Source organism: Eretmochelys imbricata, chromosome 1 (genome assembly GCF_965152235.1).
Source record: "Eretmochelys imbricata isolate rEreImb1 chromosome 1, rEreImb1.hap1, whole genome shotgun sequence".
In the NCBI taxonomy this organism is placed as follows: domain Eukaryota; kingdom Metazoa; phylum Chordata; order Testudines; family Cheloniidae; genus Eretmochelys; species Eretmochelys imbricata.
This window is the reverse complement of record NC_135572.1, coordinates 262,561,742-262,584,147: the sequence shown is the minus strand read 5'-3', so window position 1 is coordinate 262,584,147 and position 22,406 is coordinate 262,561,742. Positions and strand designations below refer to the sequence as shown.

The 22,406-nt window shown below is 44.7% G+C and overlaps 1 protein-coding gene across 1 annotated transcript in view; it reads left to right on the top strand.

Annotated features, from left to right (window-relative positions):
- The window catches only part of SYN3 (synapsin III), a 251,497-nt gene that overhangs the window by 43,306 nt on the left and 185,785 nt on the right, over positions 1–22,406 (top strand). Inside the window, exon 4 of the mRNA XM_077829109.1 lies at positions 18,797–18,953. Coding sequence (XP_077685235.1) covers positions 18,797–18,953 — 157 coding nt within the window. The remainder of the gene's footprint in view (positions 1–18,796; positions 18,954–22,406) is intronic.

Here is a 22,406-nt window from a genome sequence, read left to right as displayed (position 1 = left end):
ACATCCCGTAGTGTTGCTCTCTATTCATCCTGGCCATCTATCCATTTCATGAGTTAGACAGCATTAGTCCACTTCTTTCTGGTACTGAGGTGCCCAGAATATCAATATGGTATGTTAGGTGAAATCTGACCTAAGTCATATATAGAGCAATGATCACCTCTTTGTTTCATGATGTGAATGACATTGTATATGCTGCCCCCAAATCACGTTTTTCCCCAAGTTCACTTCATAGTTTGTTCTGTCATTACCATTTTTCAAATTTTATTTTGTTTTCTTTACCCTTACATTTGTTCAGGTTGGAAATTTAATTGTCTTCTTCTCTACCCATTTTTATAACCACTGTAAGTTGCTCAATGAGTTGTATGGCAGACCCAAATACCGTATCTTAAGTAGATGCTCTCTACCGTATTCTTCTACAGCATTAATATGGATGTTAAAATCGATCAGATCTCACACTGATGGTCACTGGGACATCCCACTAGACATATCCCACAAACTTGATACACCTCTGTTGAGCTTTGTTTATAGTTCTCCAGCCATTTTTCAGTGATTGTGACCATGCTTGTATCTATGCAAATTTCCAGTGATTTTTCCATGTAAGTTTTCGTGAGTCTGTGTTAAATATTTAAAATTCAGATCTATGACAGCCATTGTGTTCACTTGTCCCACTAATTTTTGCCTCCCAATACACAAATTATTTCCATAGAATCATAGAATCATAGAATATCAGGGTTGGAAGGGACCTCAGGAGGTCATCTAGTCCAACTCCCTGCTAAAAGCAGGACCAATCCCCAATTAAATCATCCCAGCCAGGGCTTTGTCAAGCCTGACCTTAAAAACTTCTAAGGAAGGAGATTCTACCACCTCCCTAGGTAACGCATTCCAGGGTTTCACCACCCTCCTAGTGAAAAAGTTTTTCCTAATATCCAACCTAAACCTCCCCCACTGCAACTTGAGACCATTACTCCTTGTCCTGTCCTCTTCTACCACTGAGAATAGTCTAGAACCATCCTCTCTGAAACCACCTCTCAGGTAGTTGAAAGCAGCTATCAAATCCCCCCTCATTCTTCTCTTCTGCAGACTAAACAATCTCAGTTCCCTCAGCCTCTCCTCATAAGTCATGTGTCCAAGACCCCTAATCATTTTTGTTGCCCTTCGCTGGACTCTCTCCAATTTATCCACATCCTTCTTGTAGTGTGGGGCCCAAAACTGGACACAGTACTCCAGATGAGGCCTCACCAATGTCGAATAGAGGGGAACGATCACGTCCCTCGATCTGCTCGCTATGCCCCTACTTATACATCCCGAAATGCCATTGGCCTTCTTGGCAACAAGGGCACACTGCTGACTCATATCCAGCTTCTCGTCCACTGTCACCCCTAGGTCCTTTTCCGCAGAACTGCTGCCTAGCCATTCGGTCCCTAGTCTGTAGCTGTGCATTGGGTTCTTCCGTCCTAAGTGCAGGACCCTGCACTTATCCTTATTGAACCTCATCAGATTTCTTTTGGCCCAATCCTCCAATTTGTCTAGGTCCCTCTGTATCCTATCCCTGCCCTCCAGCGTATCTACCACTCCTCCCAGTTTAGTATCATCCGCAAATTTGCTGAGAGTGCAATCCACACCATCCTCCAGATCATTTATGAAGATGTTGAACAAAACCGGCCCCAGGACCGACCGCTGGGGCACTCCACTTGACACCGGCTGCCAACTAGACATAGAGCCATTGATCACAACCCGTTGAGCCCGACAATCTAGCCAACTTTCTACCCACCTTATAGTGCATTCATCCAGCCCATACTTCTTTAACTTGCTGACAAAAATACTGTGGGAGACCATGTCAAAAGCTTTGCTAAAGTCAAGAAACAATACATCCACTGCTTTCCCTTCATCCACAGAACCAGTAATCTCATCATAGAAGGCGATTAGATTAGTCAGGCATGACCTTCCCTTGGTGAGTCCATGCTGACTGTTCCTGATCACTTTCCTCTCATGTAAGTGCTTCAGGATTGATTCTTTGAGGACCTGCTCCATGATTTTTCCGGGGACTGAGGTGAGGCTGACTGGCCTGTAGTTCCCAGGATCCTCCTTCTTCCCTTTTTTAAAGATTGGCACTACATTAGCCTTTTTCCAGTCATCCGGGACTTCCCCCGTTCGCCACGAGTTTTCAAAGACAATGGCCAATGGCTCTGCAATCACAGCCGCCAATTCCTTTAGCACTCTCGGATGCAACTCGTCCGGCCCCATGGACTTGTGCACGTCCAGCTTTTCTAAATAGTGCCTACCCACCTCTTTCTCCACAGAGGGCTGGCCATCTATTCCCCATGTTGTGATGCCCAGCGCAGCAGTCTGGGAGCTGACCTTGTTAGTGAAAACAGAGGCAAAAAAAGCATTGAGTACATTAGCTTTTTCCACATCCTCTGTCACTAGGTTGCCTCCCTCATTCATTACGGGGCCCACACTTTCCTTGGCTTTCTTCCTGTTGCCAACATACCTGAAGAAACCCTTCTTGTTACTCTTGACATCTCTCGCTAGCTGCAGCTCCAGGTGCGATTTGGCCCTCCTAATTTCATTCCTACATGCCCGAGCAATATTTTTATACTTTTCCCTGGTCATATGTCCAACCTTCCACTTCTTGTAAGCTTCTTTTTTATGTTTAAGATCTGCTAGGATTTCACCGTTAAGCCAAGCTGGTCACCTGCCATATTTACTATTCTTTCGACACATCGGGATGGTTTGTCCCTGTAACCTCAACAGGGATTCCTTGAAATACAGCCAGCTCTCCTGGACTCCTTTCCCCTTCATGTTAGTCCCCCAGGGGATCCTACCCATCCATTCCCTGAGGGAGTCGAAGTCTGCTTTCCTGAAGTCCAGGGTCCGTATCCTGCTGCTTACCTTTCTTCCCTGTGTCAGGATCCTGAACTCAACCAACTCATGGTCACTGCCTCCCAGATTCCCATCCACTTTTGCTTCCCCTACTAATTCTTCCCGGTTTGTGAGCAGCAGGTCAAGAAAAGCTCCCCCCCAGTTGGCTCCTCTAGCACTTGCACCAGGAAATTGTCCCCTACGTCCCCCCCTTCCATGCTATGTGAATCCAAACCACTGGTGCATCCATCAGCTGGTGGTCAGTGCCAGTCTACTCCTTTGTTCACTCACACACAAAACTGGAATGCTCTCCAAGAAGATCACCTGCATTGATCCCATTTTCTTTTCTCTTCCCATGCCCTTGAAGTTATTCATGGGTCTATCAAAACTTTCCTTCATTTATTAAACTGTTACTGGCAATAAAACTTTGTGTCCGAAAAAGGGGGTGTCTTTTGTTTGGGGTGAGTGAGTTGTCTGTATTATTGGGTGTCTTTCTGGATGGGTGTTTATATATGAGAAAGAGTATGTGTGTATCAGGCTGTGGCAGTGGTGTGTACGCGTCTTTGTGTTTGTCCTTGTGTGCTTGTAGATGTGGATATTTGTGTGGTGGGGGTGACTTGGTGGGTGGGTGGGTGGGTGGGAATCTGTATGGGTGCCTTGCATATGTGGATCTGGTCATGTGTTATATCTATTTGGACGTATCGCAGCTTTGACATACTAGTGCACACATGCAGCATTTGTTCACCATATGTGCTGGTATGGCCCCCTGCTTAGCTCACTTGGGACCATAGAACAGCTGTCTTATATTACCACCCTTGGAGCAGGTTAGAAGACACAGAGAATGAAAAAGAAATTCTCTCTCACTTTGGGAAGCTAAGAAAGGAGAACACTCATACGTCTTGTGGAAAGACTCTTCCCTCCCTCCAGCCTTGGTCAGAAGAGAATTCCCACACTATTCAAATTCTTCTGTGTGGGGTTGGAGAACAGATTTGTAGGAAATCACTAGGTTTATCATACTGTGTATCTTTGGAACTCTCATTCTTTGTCTTATCCCATAGATGCTCTCCAACCCTCATGCCTACCAAAAGTCAAGCTAAGAGAAGAGGAGAAAACATTGGACAATGTTCGGTGTTATTTTTCCGGATGACGCATACATCTGTCACACTTCACTCATTCACTCCAAACCTGCCTCTCCTACCTTCCTCCCCACGCTCTTCCCCTCTGTCTTGTCCTCCTCATCCCACTCCCTCCCTTTGTCTTTCCATTTAGCTAATACCCTACTCATGACAACCTGCCCAAAAAATTAAAATCAATAGTACTGTGGCACTAACATAACACTTGCCACCATCACACTGTTCACTTTGCATGTGTGTTATGCTCCATTCCCTTACCTTTTTGTCTGTCATGTCTCCTATCTGTGTTTATACAGTGTCTAGCACAATGGGGCCCTGTTCTTGGTTGGTCTTTAGGCACTCCCATAATAACCTCATAATTCATACTGCTCATAAACATGAAAATATATATACGTGCCAATTGTGTGTGTGCACACATACTGCACAGCCAGGGACACAGACACAGGCACGCACATACTTCAGTTTCCTGACACACATGCAACTTGTCTCTTGTGCACGTGCAACTCACCTTCTCCTCCCTCGTGCACATGTTTCTCCAAGCCGCAAGAGCACATATGTTATATACCCATAAATCCACCCATGCCACAGACAGTCTCACCCAGGCACAATCCTCATGCATGTATACACACAGCTCCCTAATGAAGATAATTTGATACTCATTGTGGTTGAGTTATTCTACTCACAGCCAGAGTAAACCCCTAAAGAAGATGGGAAGGATTGACAGATCTGTAATATTGTGGGAATAAATTAGGGAGGTTCTAAGTTAATGCTCTCTGCAAACATTGAGGAGCAGAGAATTCCTCAGAAGAAACATGAGTAATTTCTACTTCTAAAATACCCAAACCACAGTACAGCAAGCTTCTGCTTAAGCAATTGCTTATGTTCACTCAAGGAATGGAAGGTCTGAGGCGGCCCAGAGAACCTGAAAAGAGTTACAAGTTCAAGGCCGCAGAGTGGAGAAAATGTTGATTGAACAAAAACAAAGCAAGAGATTATTTTTTCCTGGGCAAGGGGATTGTTTGGGGGCGTGGTACAGATGAACCATTTAAGTCTCAGGTAGGGTGACCAGGTAGCAAATGTGAACAATTGGGACACTTATTTGGGGGGATCAGAGTAACAGCCGTGTTAGTCTATATTCGCAAAAAGAAAAGGTGCCACAAGTACTCCTTTTCTTTTTGTGGGGAGGGGATGGGAGGAAGTATAGTTGCATGTATAAGACAAAGCCCCTAATGTCAGGACAGTCCTGATAATATCACAGGTAATGTGAAATTATCCCATGGATGAATAGTTCTGGAGGTCATATTTTGTTCACTACTTTTTTTCCCCTCACACCTCACTAAATCTAAGTTAATTATTAACCAGGCTTTACAGAAGCAGTCAGAACACTCCAAGCTGGCAAGATATAGTGCTAGTGCTAAATTTTTAATGTCCTGAATGCCTCGAAATCCCCCTAACGGGACATAGGAAGCAATGGTACCTCACTAATATGCACATTTAGGATCCCCCACCCCCGAAAAAGCAATGGCCGCTCCATGCTCCTCTTCAAAGGAATGGTAACGGAGTGCTGCAGTAAGGGTTTGAATTACTAATTTAAAACAGTCAATGCACTGTCATGTATGTACTAGTAGATTATGAATAAATAAAAATAACCTACACTTCGTATTAATAAACAAAACATTTTCTGGTATATTATCTTCACATTTTAAATTGTGTTAATTGAATTCTTCCCTAGTTAGTTAAATTCAGTTATTTGCAATGGGTCTCCCAGTCATTCATACGGAATAGATAGGGTCTATTGCATGCTTAACTCAAACCCCTTTTTTATTGTTTTTGGGGCTTACAATTTAGGACAGTCTATTCGTCCCTATGCCAATAGAACTGCACAAGTAAATAACTGTGGCGCTCTTTTCTGAAAAAGAAGCCCTGTTTAACGGGAAGGTACAATATTACTTAAAGCTCTATCCCTATCCCTTCCCTCAGACAAAATTAAATACATAATTTTGTATGCAGAGTTGTCAATTGGGGAGAGCGGGGAGTGGCAGTAAGTGGACCTTCATGCCGTTTTGGATTCTGCCACTAGCTTGTGACATCTTGGGTAAGTCACTTCAGCTAAGAATGTTAAACTTGGGCAGCTGAAGTAAGGTGGCCTGATTTTTAGAGACACGGGGCTCCCACAAACGACAGGCAGTTCAATGAGGACTAGGGGCATGTCTGCACTACATCTGGGAGTGAGCCTCACAGCCCCGGTTCCACATACTCCCACTAGTGCTCTAGAAATAGGTATGCAGACATTGCTTGGATGTTGCAGCTCGGGCTCTTGAGCCCACATCCCTCACCCTCTCCCCAGGCTTCAGAGCCTGAATTCCAGCCCGAGCCTCCATGTCCACACAGGTATTTATAGAGCCCTGATAACACAAGTCTGTGGATCTGGGCTGGGTGGCTTGCTTCCAGATGCAATGGAGACATGCCCACAGGATTCTCAGTACCTCTAAAAATCTGGTCACTTATCTAGCAGCCTGAATATGGATTCAGATACCTAACTGTTGAGTTACCGACATTTGAAAATGTTTGCTGTAATTTCTCTGTACCTCTGTTTCTCCATATAACATTCACTCTGAGAGCTCTTCCTTGCACACATCTCCAAAAATTCAGAAAGAAAGAGAGTAACCATATTATGGCTTATGTAGTCTCTAATGAACTCTTTCCCACGTTACCCAAGTATCATACTTATTGCAACACTCCGGATGCCTCTGTTCAGTAGGACCAGCAACAGAACAAGTGGATGTGATGTGGGATATTAGCATAATGCCTTGTCAGAGCAGTGTGGGGAGATTCTGCAGTGCACCTGCCCTGCCTGCATAACAATTGCAGCATCAGTCCTGTGATGATATGCAGCACCAAAACTTTCCCAGTTAAATGTTAAATAAATAATATTGTGCAATTTGATGAGCGGCTTCATAGCTATAGAGGACCTTTCATTCCAAAAGATCACTAACCACCTTGGAAACAGGCATTGCTTCCCCAGTGAAATGCAGCCACCTCTGGCTGGAGCGTACCAGCTCATAGCTGCAATATCCATGCCCAGGACCGCAGTTATTAAAGTGATGTCTGAAAGACCCACACACAGTAAACTGCCTGGGACTTAATTTGTCTGTCTCAGAAGGATGAAAGGCTGAGTCACCCCTGTTGGGATTAGACATAATGGGCCTGATTTTTATTTCCACTAAGGCCCCTGTACACTGCACTCTGGCAGCCTAAAGAGATCGTAAACTGTTAGGGTTACACCCACTTTGAGTCCCTTTACGCTGCCAGCACAGGATGAAAGGGCCTCCGTGGAAATGAGAATCAGGCCCAGGGAGCCTACTGTATATTTCTAACTTGATGCTTAAAACTCCCAAGCCTGCCCTCTCTCTCTGCGTTAGATAAAATTCAGGGCTGTGTTTGCCACCCAAGCCTAGTGAGCCTGCAGTTTTTGCCTCTGGCAGATGTGGTGGGGGGGGGGGAAGCAGAGGTACACTGAAATCCAGGAGTGTTTTCTTTCACAGGGAAAAGCAGCTTCTGTGGGAGTGTTTCAGATTTTTAAAGATATGAATTAAATATATGTCGGATTTCTCCCCTCTTTCTGCCTCTCTAGTTGGCTCCTTCAGGTAGAGGCATCTTTTTGGCACTCTAGTTCTTCTGCCGCCAGCTAGTGATATGAACATCCAGGACAAGGCCCATCTCTTTGTGTGTTTGTATGGTGCCCTCCACAATAGTGTCCTGGTCTGTGAGTTGGGCCCCCTGAGGCACTGCCATCTTACAAATAATAAATGACTAACTGTAAGAGGTTTAGGTACTGCAGTGAGGAGAGTCATAGGTACCTAAATAGATTGATACAAACAGATCATGCTTGAGAAAAGGAGTGGGTTAGTTCCATTGGATCAAAATGAGACAGAATTGGCCACTGGCAAACAGAGAGACTGAAAGTGAAGAGAAGTGGAACCAGCCATGCTGAAAAAACTGGCTGTTGGGAAGGAAATCCTACGGGGTGAGCACAGGTCTCTTGCAAGGAGAGGGGTTAGTACTACAGATTTTGCTTGCAATTCAGCCGTTTTGTCTAACAATGTGCATGCTTCACTCTGCTAGCTGGCTGAAATGACCCTGTCAATCACAACTGTGGAGAGGCCAATGAATGTTCTGTTTCTTCAATACAAGCCCATTCGTCTCTTTAATTAATTGTGACTGTTCTGTTGATTCTGGCTGATTTAGCATTTGCATATGTTCTAGTGACAGAGCTGGAGCCTGTTGCATCACAATCCTAAATCCATTGTGCCCTAAAAATCTGTTTCTCCACGACATGCTTTTGCACTATGATCTATGATATGATCTCACGGATAGGAAACTGCCACTTCCACGTACAACTCACCATGCTGGGGGCAGGCCTTTTCCTGCTGTTCAGCATCTGCTCGCTCCAAGAGGCAAGTATATTCCTGCTGTACAAGGGTTGCCAGCTCTGGGATATGAATGCTTTAATTCCACATGTGGATGACCACCTGTCTCAAGTGGATGTTTTCCTGTCACATAGGGCCCAACCCACGCAACAAAGGGGATAGTCTACCACACAGAGGCTGTCCCCTGCAAGAGGTGTTTAGTTTCCTGTCCTATGACGATATTTTCTTGCCACACATTAGCTGCTCACTGCTAGGCAATCAGTATTTTTTGTCGCCCTGAGACTGCTCACTGCTAGGGGGTGGGTTCTTTCTGCCATTGTTCTGCAAAGGATACATGAAAGTAGTTTGAGAGAGCTAGTAGGTATGTGTCGATCCAAGAGGTTCTCTAATAGGAAACTCAGTGTTCACCTCTGACATCTTCCAGAAATCTTGTTTCACAGAAGAACCCTAGTTGGTGCCTCTTCATCGTTTGGCTAAACTCCACGCACGTTTTAGGAAAATGTCCTGTCTTTTTTAAAGCCAAACTGGGAATCCCTGCAAAGGAAGGAAAGTTTAGGAGGATGAAGAAACTGATCTGGAGAATGTAGTCTCCCAAAAGCCAGACGGAAAAATAATATATGTAGTGTATAGTTTTTCCATGATCTACACAATGTACTGTATTATAACAGTACAATATGTGCCATATATTTAACACAAAGTGTACAGAATAAATGTATTTCAAATTAAATAAATTTGGCTGACTATTTTAAATAGATGTCATGCTGGTATATTTCAAAGAGAATGTAACTTTTTAAATATGTATTTAAAGAAAAAACAACCTGCCCTCTCTCCCCAGCAAACTGCTACCCTCACCTAAGCACTCAGCAACCCAGGGAAGTCAGTGGGTTAGAATAAGGTGTAAATCAGGGTAGAATTTAGCAGCCTGTACTTACATATTTAACAATCTAGCATGTGCAACACACTTTTTATAAACCCTAGTAACTAGTCCCACAAGAAAGGTGATTGCCTTATTCTTCCACCATCGTCCCCACCCCACCCCCCCGCCTTTTTTTTAGCAGAAGCAGAATGGGGAGGTTAGGGTTTTCTTTGGTTGCATCCATTCCAGTTGCTGCTGTTAAACAGCTGCTTGGAGGGACTGTTTCTCTCATCGGGGTTTAGTTATATCCCGGATGAATAATGTCCCTCTTCACCTCTCTAGCAGCTGGCATCCAGCTGACGTGTGAGTGGGATGCTGACAGCTATTGGGAAAACATTTGGAGTGGAGGCAGCTGCCAGAAAGCAGAAGTCACTGTTACCAGACAAGGGTGGGGAACAATTTAGAGATTAAAACCCCTCCCTGGCCCTTTCACATTTACACGTATTCCTTCTGCTAAGAAATTTGAGGCCAAGGTCTGAGTTATCATTCATTAGCTAAATCGTAAACTGAATGAAAAAGCTAGTTAAAGTATTTAAGTTTGGTCACTTTTTTGCTTCTATTCATCTCTTTTCTTCATGGGTTTTTATTAAGTGATGTTTCAGAGGAAAATTGAATGTTGGAAATGATGGGGCAAAGTCTGCTTTGTTCTACAGGTATAGTTGTGGAAAGTAGATTTTGATCAGTAAATGTCACTAAACATTGATTTCACTGTACACACACAAAGCAAGAAAAAATATTTCCATCAATGATGACCAAAACCTACAGATAGGTAAAGTAAGAAAAATGCTGCTTAAGAACTCATTAGAGTTTGTTTAAGGATATTTACTTTGTGTATTTGGACATGTGTTGTTGACAATTTGTGCTTGTAATGGTTATAAATAGGGCCCTACCAAATTCACGATCCATTTTGGTGAATTTCATAGTCATAGGCTTTTAAAAATCATAAATTTCATGATTTCAGATATTTAAATCTGAAATGTCACAGTGTTGTAGCTCTAGGAGTTCTGACCCAAAATGGAGTTCTAGGGGAGGTTGCAAGGTTACTGTAGGGAGGTCACAGTATTGCCACCCTTACTTCAGCACTGCTGCTGGCGGAGGTGCTGCCTTCAGAGCTGGGCTCTCAGTCAGCAGCTGCCGCTCTCAAGGTAATGTTGCTGCCAGCAGCAGCCCAGAAGGATGGCATGGTGTGGTATTGCCACCCTTACCTCTGAGCTGCTGCCTTCAGAGCTGGGCCCTCGGCCAGCAGCCGACACTCTCCGGCCGCCCAGGTCTGAAGGCAGCAGCACATGAGTAAGGGTGGCTTGGTATGGCATTGCCACCCTTACTTCAGCACTGCTGCTGGTGGGGTGCTGCATTCAGAGCTGGGCGTCCTGACAGCATCGACCGCTCTCTGGCCACCCAGCACAGAAGCAAGGGTGGCAATACTGTGACTCCCCTATGATAGCCTTCCATCCTCTGTGCAACTCCCTTTTGGTTTGGGTCCCCAAGTTTGAGAAATGCTGGTCTCCCCCACAAAATCCTAAAATATGTATAGAATAGGGTAAAATTACACAAAAGACCAGATTTCACAGGGGAGACCAGATTTCACAGTCTGGGACGTGTTTTTCACAGCTGTGAATTTGGTAGGGCCCTAGTTATAAAGCTTTAACATTTTGAATCTCAATGTCTGCCATTAAATAATTGTCTGACACCCTCTCATAATTTCCCACGGCTGTGAACATTTAGAAGCTTAAAACCCATAATTTTTGTGCAACTCTGTGAAAATTTAAATGGCTAAACGTAAAAAAATGCTTGAAAATGAACTTCGATATTATCAATTGAAATGATAAAATAATAAAAATTTAATTGTGCCAAGCCTACACATATACAACCCCATTGGCTTCTGCCATTGTTGTAACAGGGACTGTTAAAATCTTCAATCTCTTTGCTGGTAACTTTTTGATCTCTACCACTTTTCCTAAAGTGTGGTTCTGTTCTGAAATGTGCTTGCAAAAAGGGCTATGTGAGGTTCTCTGTTTATTGTTCATCACTGAGTTTCATGACAAATTTATTCAGTTTACAAGTAAAAATATGGGGATGGATTTTGGAGACTGTTCTTGTATGGCTTGAGGAGCATGTAACCCAGCTTTACAACTTCCTGGTCCTTGGGCCAATAGATGTAAGTCCATTCTGAAGAAGCAACTTAGAGCAAACCTTGAGGCTGCTCTAAGTTGTGGTGGCTGCAGTGGCTCCCAGTGCTCTTACCATAATCCCCTTCTCTTGGCCACTGGACCCCTCCTGCCACCTGTGGATTTCTCTGTGCCAAAAGAATCCCCAACTGTCTAGTTAAAATAGCTACTCCCCTTCTTTACACTGTCAAATAATGCAAAGAAATGCATCCGATGAAGTAAGCTGTAGCTCACGAAAGCTTATACTCAAATAAATTTGTTAGTCTCTAAGGTGCCACAAGTCCTCCTTTTCTTTTTGCGAATTCAGACTAACACAACTGCTACGCTGAAACCTGTCAAATAATGCTTTCCAAAGATCAAGTCCCAGTCACATTACTCACATGAGTAGTCCCATTGAGTTCAGTGGGATTCTTTGCATGAGTAAGGGAAGAAGGATTTCTCCTTTCTGTAGAAAATTAAGACGTGAGGGTTTTGTTGAAATGGAAGATCTCCTATTTTACGATGCTATTTAAATTAATATAATGAGAAATGTGGGAACATACAGTAATTCTAACATTGTGAAATATATAATAATGGATGTAAAACCAAAAATAGCCAAGCTTTGTAATTGGTTGTCAGTGATGTCATAACTATATCACTAACACCCAGGTAATGCACAGACAGGATTTGGTCATATTTCATAAATGCCATTTTATATTATCTCAGACACACCTGAGGTAGTGCATACTTTGGGGGATTATTGCACCGTTAGGTAGCTGAAGTCACTCCAGTTTTGGCCTTGTGCCTCAGAACTTTGCCTGAAGACTCCATTAATCCCCTGACAACACATAGCCTTTTGTACGTTATTGCTTAATTATACACTTTCCTTCCCTTTCTTTGAGTACTGAAAAGATAAGAGAGGCTTTGTAAGAGAATTTAGGTAAAACAGGTTGGCCACTCAGAAAACTTAAGATACTTTAATTCAGTCTTTGGTATCCAAGATGCCTTCTTGTGTGAACATGAGAAACAGAGTGCCCTGTAAGACTGAAAGAGAGACAGCCCTCCTCCTATAGAATGGTCAAAGAACTCCGTAAGCTCATCATCATGCAAAGGAAAAAACATGTCACCGTAATGCAACCTTCTGTTCTTTGTGTGATTAGATGGTGAGTGCTGAAATGAATAGAAGAGATGGCCAGCTGCCCTCCTGTGTGATTCCCTCACAGTCACTGTCTGTGGGTGACTTTTTGAAGGGAGGGGGAAGGGATTTTAAATGGTGTTTTGGCAGCATAACGTACTCCTGAATTTTATTTTTCTAATGCTCACAAAGCTCTTTGGAGTTCTCCATGAACAACTGAAGGACCAGGAAACAAGCTAGAGTCAAGTCTATAATCAGAACTAGGAAATAGGAAATTACACCTTCCAGCAGGATTTGCTAGTGTCATTTGCTGTGTTCCAGTCCACAATAGCTGGAGAACCTAACCACTACAGTGAAATGTTACTGATCTTTTCAGTTCTGATTCTCTGCTGCTTCTTAGAGTGTTCTCCACTGTCAGAGCCATTGCTGCTGCTCCTGGAGTGTTTAACTGTGAGAACAGCAGCAAAAAAATTCCCTTGATTTGTCCTTCAAATGCTTATTTATTACTTTCTCTCACACCTGTTGCCAAGACAGCTAAGTTGTGCAATTGCAAATATTGAAACATAAATTTAGGTATAGTTAAGCATGAGCCAAGAAGTTAGGATCTGGATTCAGATCTTAATTTTCCCAAAAGCCGTGGGTGTTTGGATCCATGTCTCTGAGTTGGGTCCATTGCTAAAATTAGTTTTACCATTTAGAAAAAAGAACTGAAACACATTGGCGCAAAACAAAAAGCAGTCACTCAAATATGAACCAAAATAAATGTCTTGCATGGTGGTCTCATACTTGAGACGCTTCCAGCTTCCAAAGGTAGGAGACTTTCAACTGTGAGCCACTGCTTCCACTTTTGGGGTGCTCAGCTATTGAAACCGACAGCAAGAGCCTTCCAGCCAGTCTGAACAGCCATGATGAGCCCTAGGGTGAGAGGCAGCCACTCACTTTGAATAGCATCTGGCACAAGTGGGAAGTTACATCGGACTAGGAGAGAGCTGCAATGTGCTTGTGGTGAATTGTGCCTCTCAGGAGGTGGCCAGCTATACGCTGCACTGTTTGGAGCATCTGGAGGTTCTAGATAACCCTAAGTAGAGAATATCACCACAGTCCAAGCCTAGAGATGACAAAGCCATGCATGCCCATTCCAAGGTCAGCATTAGAGAAGAATAAACCAAAAATATGTTTTAAAATATAATATTGCAAATCAGTTCAACCTGAACATGAAATTTTTGTGGGAGTGTTTAAATGGCAAAAGGTCTGATTCTCATTTACACTATGGTCCTGCATTCCATTCTAGTTTACAGCTACCCCCATTTGAAAGCTCTTTTACACTGGCAAAGAGGTATATAGTGTAAATGAGAATCGGACTTGCATCTTTAGATTCTGCTGAGTATGGGAAAGGGCTTTTGGGGAAGCTGGGATGAGGAAGGGCTCTCTCTTCTGCCAAAAGCTGCAGCCATCTGGCCACAGTAGGGAGGAGGGTGTGTGCATTCAGGAACCCTACTTCTGCCTAGGAAAGCTAGGGCACCTGCGCGAAGCGTACAAGGCACAGCTACAAGTTATTGCTGGTATATTCTGAGCTGCTGTTCTGGATTTTCACATTCAGCTTTATCCGTAGCATTTTACTTTCCACTATATTTCCAAGACAGCTTCTTCCTCTGCCTATCTGCTTTTGGGCAACCTTTGTTTTGGCCAAGGAGGCCTAGATGTGGTTCTACGCAAACAAGGCCCATCAGTGCTATTCCGAAACCTGGGTTGAGGAGGTTGGTCAAGAACTGAGTACGCATACCATCTCCACACTTCTAGCCCCATCAGACGGGGGTACTTGGGACTTCAATGCATAGATGCTACAGAACCTTCCTGGCCCAATTATTTTTAATGTCATTTGAAAAGGGAGTCTACTCTCAACCATTTCTCTTTTAGATGTCGTGTCAACTTTCTGTTTAGGTTGTCATTCTTGTTGCTTGTTGTGTGGATGAGTGGAGCTGGGAAAGGAAACTGTAATACTGTTAGCCATTTTAAAATTCAAGGGCTCATTGTATTAGAACATGGTTTATCCCTCTGAATGAATAATTGTTTCAAAAGTAATCTACTCTCCTAAGAACACTAAATGGACATCATTGAGAGTAATCCTCTTCTGTATGGGAACCAAGCCTCTTACTTCCCAGGTACACAGCTGCTTGCTATTCATATCATCGCCCTTATAAGTTGCTGGCTTACCAGCTTCCCGAAAGATGATGCCCTTTGTTTTCCTTTTGATCTCTCTTCTTGCAGTTTCTACCCTTCGGCCCCCCATTTTCCCACTAGGCTCAGTTTCTCCTTTATAGATGCCTGGAAGACTTCTCTTGATCACACTTGCTCCTTTATTCCTTAGTGGTTGCAGAACCTGCACTCATTCCTCTTGTTTCTTATTGTTCAAGATACTTTGGGACCTGGCTATTGCCCCACATCTCCAAAGAGAGATCCACTTCTCAGCTGAGGCTTGTGAGAGATCCATAGCCCGGGGCAGTGGTAGGGCAGAATCATACTATTGTCTATGGTTATTGGCACCCTATTCCCTCTCCCAGTGTTTTTTCAGTGGAGGGGTTCTGACCAATGAAACCAATCCTCTTCTCATACAACATATATAGTTTAGATAGCAGGTCTCCATCATTTACTCTGCATTATCATAGAATCATAGAATATTCGGGTTGGAAGAGACCTCAGGAGGTCATCTAGTCCAATCCCCTGCTCAAAGCAGGACCAACACCAACTAAATCATCCCAGCCAGGACTTTGTCAAGCCAGGCTCTAATGATGGAGATTCTGCCACCTCCCTAGGTAACCCATTCCAGTGGTTCACCACCCTCCTAGTGAAATAGTGTTTTTTAATATCCAACCTAGATCTCCCCCACTGCAACTTAAGACCATTGCTCCTTGTTCTGTCATCTGCCACCACTGAGAACAGCCGAGCTCCATCCTCTTTGGAACGCCCCCCCTTCAGGTAGTTGAAGGCTGCTATCAAATACCCCCCTCACTCTTCTCTTCTGCAGACTAAATAACCCCAATTCCCTCAGTCTCTCCTCATAAGTCATGTGCCCCAGCCCCCTAATCATTTTCGTTGCCCTCCACTGGACACTCTCCAGTTTGTCCACATCCTTTCTGTAGTGGGGGGCCCAAAACTGTATACAATACTCCAGATTTGGCCTCACCAGTGCCAAATAGAAGGGAATAATCACTTCCCTTGATCTGCTGGCAGTGCTCCTACTAATGCAGCCCAATGTGCCATTAGCCTTCTTGGCAACAAGGGCATACTGTTGACTCATATCCAGCTTCTCATCCACTGTGTAATTCCCAGGTACGTTTCTGCAGAACTGCCGCTTAGCCAGTCGGTCCCCAGCCAGTAGCAGTGCATGGGATTCTTCCATCCTAAATGCAGGACTCTGCACTTGTCCTTGTTGAACCTCATCAGATTTCTTTTGGCCCAATCCTCCAATTTGTCTAGGTCACTCTGGACTCTAGCCCTACCCTCCAGTGTATCACTGCCATCTATTATACTGGGATCTCCTGCTTCCTTGGTATCTAAAAGTCCATAGTTTTCTCTAAACTTCAAGCAGGCTGAAGTCTTTCAACCCAGAGTTTCAGCTGGTAACAGTTTTTTTTAGTGTGTTATTCTCTATCTTATCCTTGAGTGTTCGCCATTGGGTGGTGGGGGGAAAGGTGTGTGTGTCAATATAGCAGGTTCATATGTGGGCACAAAAGCTACTTCCAGGACAGCGTGCATAAAATACATTCCAGCTCAGTAAGGACCAATTCCCAAACTGGTTGCAAGGAAGAATTTGGGTGGTGGGTCATTTTAAATTCTTTTGTGCTATTGTGCCAGCCTATCTTCTTGAACCTGAGGGAAGTTAAGATGCACCTAGAGCATCTGGTTGCTTAGACCCTAGAATGTTTAACAGCCCACTGGGGGGGGTCACTGAATCCTGAATGTTTGGCATCCAGAAAGTTAATTTCTTTTCTGGGGATGTTTGGCTGCCCAGTGGGTGCTTTCTACATGGAATGTTAGCAGAAATCAAGCAGTTAAACTGCCACAGTTTGTATTCTCTCACTGTTTCTCAGCATGGGGTTGCCACTTGCCTCACTTTGTTGACCTTAGGAAGATCCATACATCAGCTGCACATTCAATAGTACAGCCCTCCTGATGTTTATTGCACATTTCACTGATTGAGAAACATGCCACCTTTGGTGCCCACTGCATTAAAGAGTCTGTGTGGGTTAGAAATACTACAGGGGAGGGTGTCTGATGTTTCAAAACCTCTGCCTCTTGCCTCATAACAAGGGCAGAGCATGCTTCTTGCCATGTCTAGATTAATAACAAAAGCCCAAGGTCAACAAATAAAACAAAGTTTAAAACCATAAGCAGTTCTGGGTTTTATTCTCAATACTCTTTGCCACAATCTGACCCAGAGTCGCCATTATTTAAGCTCAGTACCAATGTGGACACAAGAACAAATGGATATAAACTGGCCACCAGGAAGTTTAGACTTGAAATTAGACAAAGGTCTCTGACCATCAGAGGAGTGAAGTTTTGGAATAGCCTTCCAAGGGAAGCAGTGGGGGCAAAAGATCTATCTGGCTTTAAGATTAAACTCGATAAGTTTATGGAGGAGATGGTATGACGGGATAACATGGTTTTGGTAATTAAATATTCATGGTAAATAGGCCTAATGGCCTGTGATGGGATGTTAGATGGGGTGGGATCTGAGTTACCCAGGAATGAATTTTCTGTAGTATCTGGCTGGTGAATCTTGCCCATATGCTCAGGGTTTAGCTGATCGCTGTATTTGGGGTCGGGAAGGAATTTTCCTCCAGGGCAGATTGGAAGAGGCCCTGGAGTTTTTTGCCTTCCTCTGTAGCATGGGGCACGGGTCACTTGCTGGAGGATTCTCTTCTAATAGGTAAGAGGTTTTTCACAGGAGTGGATGGGTGAAATTCTGTGGCCTGCAGTGTGCAGGAGGTCAGACTAGATGATCATAATGGTCTCTTCTGACCTTAGTATCTATGAATTCAGATTTCCCAGCCAGAGCGATGGAAATATAAGTCGGGACTATAAAACCAAAAGAGTTCCAGTTCAGTACATCCTAAGGATTGAAATTATAGTCTCATAGCAAGGAAAATGTTCAAAGTCAATGAGGTAATGGGTCCTGGGGACAGAACTAATTTCTCTTAAGAACTTTAATGCAATCTGGAAGTTTTTCCAATGCCCTTGATGCAAACTTTGTTTAAATGTAAAATAGTCCCCGAAGTCAATGGAAAAGTCTCTCCAGTGCATTCAAGTACAACTGCTGAACTCTGTTTCGGGCAGCCTTTCCAACTGCTGTTTCCAAATGCTTTGAATTGGCCCTAAGATACAGTATGCAAAGGAATTATTTCCATCTGGTTGATGCCTAAGCTATCTCCTACTGCCTCACCGTGGAGGGCCTCCAGTTTGGTTAGAGAGTTGCTACATTTGGAATCATAAAGATCCCATGGCGAGTCTTGGCTAGGATAATGAGCTGATTGCTCATGCAGTGAGCCCCATCACTGGATGGGCACTCTGAAAATTTGTTAATTATGTTGCAGTGTATGATCCCCGGGTATTGATGTTCTAGCGATCTGTGTCCAATATGCGTTGCGGTCTGTGAGTGAAAGGAAATGTGTGGGGATGCCTGGATGTGTGAGAAATATGTGCATGATCTTCCCATCCAGTGGGCTTCATTTCCAAACCCAGTCCCATTGTTAGAAAACAATCTTTTCCCTCCTTCATCTGTGCAGCACATTGCAACAAGGGTCACCAAATATGGCCAAGATTTTCAAAAGAGAATTATTGGAATTACTGGGGAGAATTTCCCCACCCCACCAGAGAATTTATGATCTTTGGCTTCTGTTATAGATTGTTCCTGTGTGAGCCTGTCTGAAATGGAAACTGGCAAATCTGTCTGGAGAGTTTCTAAGCCCTTGTGCTCGTGGTTATGTAGGATTTTAATTTTTTTTTTATCACTAGGTTTTTCTTTGTAGTGTAATTGATACAATACTGTGGCCTGAGAAGATTCCACCTATTTGAAGGAGAGCAAAAATGGGGGAGGATGGGGGCAAAAGAGGGAAAGGAAAGGAGCCTTGCTGATTATTTTTTTTAAAAATCACTCTAATTGTGTCTTCTAGGTCCTTTAAGCCTGACTTTGTTCTGATTCGACAACATGCATACAGTATGGCACTAGGAGAGGACTTCCGCAGCCTCATCATCGGCCTGCAGTATGGTGGAGTCCATAGTGTCAACTCCCTTTACTCCATCTACAACTTTTGCAGCAAGCCCTGGGTGGTAGGTGATAACCCAGGTTTATTACGTTAGCACTGGGTCAGAAAAATGATGGAGCTCCAAAGTCAGACTCCAGTTTTTCTAATGGGAGCCCTTCCCTTCCCATTGCAGCCACCACTCGGCTAGCCTGAGAGAGTTGTTTTGGGACTCCTTTGGGAGCCTGCCAACATTGCTCCTTTATCAACCTGTCCAACTTACTTCTGAGTAACAACCTTGCCCTAACTACAAGGCGTCTTCAGCAGTCCCAGATTCTGCATGGGAGACAACAGCAGCAGTTAAATCTAGATCTCTTTTGTGGCAGTACAGACCAATACTGCTAGGTCACTGGGCTGGCACAGGCATGATCTTAACTTGTATGAACCATCAGCATACCCTGTTCTAGCGGATATGTAGACAGTGATTCATAAAAGGGATTACATGATTTTATAACTATTATTTGTATTATGGTAACGCCTAGAGACCCCAGCTAAAATCAATGCGCCATTGTGCCAGGCACTGTACAAACATAGAACAAGGCACCAAAAAGACTACAATCTAAATAGACAAGACAAAGTATTGTGGGGAAGGGATATTACATATGAGCAGCGTGAACAACGCAGTGATTTGCAAACGTCATGTTGGTGCCAGGGGGTGTTATTTTTGTTTTTGTTTTTTCTTTCTAATTTGGGGGGTGGGGTTTGTTGGAAGGGGATTAATTGAGAAAAGAGAGAGGAAAGGTAGCGGGCCCATGAAAGGGAGGAGGTTAGAGTAATGGGAAGAAGGGGAGTATGGAAGACAGGTGGAGTGAGGCTGAGGTAAATAGGTGAGATAACAAACAGTCAGTCAGCAGAGGGGAAAGACTATCCTGAGTAAAAGTTGTAAAAAGTCAGATGATGGTCTCTCTGAGTCCGTAGGTTCCTGCTGCAGCTGCTTGTCTCTGCTCCTCTATGTTGGCTTCTCTTCCCCAAGCTTATATAGTTGGGGGGAAGAGGTTGGGCCTCATGGATGGGATTCTCCCCTGCACAGTTCTGGATCTGAGGGGCATTGAGACTATGGACTTCAGTTTCCACTGTTTGTGTAGGGGTTGTGGGGAGAGGGACTTCCCAATGTCCACTCTAGAGCAATGGCTCTCAAACTTTCCAGACGACTGTACCCCTTTCAGGAGGCTGATTTGTCTTGTGTACCCCCAAGTTTCACCTCATTTAAAAACTGCTTGTTTACAAAATCAGACCTAAAAATACAAAAGTGTCACAGCACGCTAGTATTGAAAAATGGTTCACTTTCTCATTGTTTCCATAGAATTATAAAATAAATCAATTGGAATATAAATATTGTACTTACATTTCAGTGTATAGTACACAGAGCAGTCTACAACAAGTCATTGTCTGTATGAAATTTTAGTTTGTACTGACTTTGCTAGTGATTTTTATGTAGCCTGTTGTAAAACTAGGCAAATAGCTAGATGAGTGGATGTACCCCCTGGAAGATCTCTGTGTACCCCCAGGGGTATGTGTACCCCTGGTTGAGAACCACTCTTCTAGAGGATCCCTGCTGATGCAACTCTCGGAAATCTCCTATATAGTTGCACAGGTATCACAAAATATTGGACAGAGAAGACAGTCACAAGGAACCAACCATCCTCATTATTTAACCACAGATTTTGCAAATTCAGCTGAGGTAAGTAATGATTGAAAAGTGTTATCCTGTGACTACCCTGTTTGGCACCGGTGCTTTCAGTCCATTTCCTATTTAAAAGGTGCCTCTGTTACAAAAACAGTCTTCACAATTTGCACCCTTTTTGACAGTCAGTGTCAGTGGCCAGGACATGGATGGTCATGCCTAGGACTGGAGCAGGCATCAGGCCTAGTGGTTGGAGCAGGCATCAGCAGCCAGAGCCAAGGGTCAGAACTGGAGTCAGAAGTCAGGAACTGGAGCCAAGGGTCAGAACCAGGTTCCTGAGAATGAGACAAGGCAGGGACAGGACTGGAACTATGAGGGAGCAAGGCTGCCAATAAGTGGGAGCTATAGGTGAATGCTTTGAACAGCCACTGAACAGCTGCTGGGCTTAAGAGCCAGTCTGCTGACTCTTCCACCCAATCAGATGGTGTAGCTAAGTAGGCAGCCTATTACAGGCCCACTGCGCTCATGAGGTTGCACGGAGACCTGGCTCTGCTGCAGGCCCTGTTTCCTGACAGTCAGTCTGATCACTAAGACCAAGGATAAAATAATGCATGAAGGCCAAAGGTTTACAAAAATAGGAGCCTAAACTTAGGCTTCTAAATCCATATTTAGGCACCTAAGTAAGTGGCCAGATTTTCCAAAGTCTGAGCATGCAGCAATACCCAGTGACTCTAGTGCTAGTTAGTTTGTGGAAGAATCTTGAGCCTCTGTTAAGGATGTCTGCACCTAGGGCTTGAGGGGGTTGTCAATAAGGTTTTCAGTTTAGAGCAGAGGTGGGCAAACTACAACCCGCGGGCCACATCTCGCCTGCGGGGCCGTCCTGCCCGGCCCTTGAGTCCCGGCTGGGGAGGCTAGCTCCTGGCCCATCCCCTGCTGTCCTCCCTTCCCCACAGCCTCAACTCGCCATGCTGCCAGCGCTCTGGGCGACAGGGCTGCAAGCTCCTGCTGGGCAGCGTGGCGGTGTGGCTGGCTCCAGCCGGGCAGCATGGCTGCCAGTCCTGCTGCCCTGAGCAGCATAGGAAGGGGGTGGGGAGCAGGGTGGGTGTGGGTGTGGATAAGGGGCCGGGAGTCCCAGGGGCAGTCAGGGGACAGGGAGCAGGGGGCAGTTGGATGGGGCAGAGGTTCTCAAGGGGGGGCGATTAGGGAATGGGGAACGTGGGGGTTGGATAGGTGTGGGAGTCCCAGGGGGCCTGTCAGGGGGCGGGGGTGTGGATAGGAGTTGGGGCAGTCAGGGGACAGGGAGTGGGGGGGGATGGATAAGGGGTAGTGTCCCAGGGGTGTGGTTAGGGGCGGGGGATCCCGGGAGGGGGTGGTCCGGGGAAAAGGAACAGGGGGGGTTGGATGGGTCGGGAGTTCTGAGGGTGGCAGTCAGGGGGCAGGAAGTGGGAGGGGTGAATGGGGGTGGGGGCCAGTCTGTTTGGGGAGGCACAGCCTTCCCTACCCAGCCCTCCATACAGTTTCGGAACCCCAATGTGACCCTCAGTCCAAAAAGTTTACCCACCCATGATTTAGAGGTATCTCTGGATCCTAGGCTATTCCAGATGATATCAGAGACCATGTGTGTCTTTCATCTGCGTTTGGTGCACTGCTTGCACGTATTACTCACTGTTATCGCTGCCTGTGTGACTTCCTGTCTTGATGATTATAGTGCGCTGTAAATGAGGGGACTCTTAAAGCCCGCTTAGGCCGGGTCTACACTGCAAAGTTAGGCCGACCTGAGTCGACTTGTTTCAACTTTTTTTTGCATGCATCTACACCTAAGCTTGTCTGCTGTCAATGCAGGCACCCCATTACATC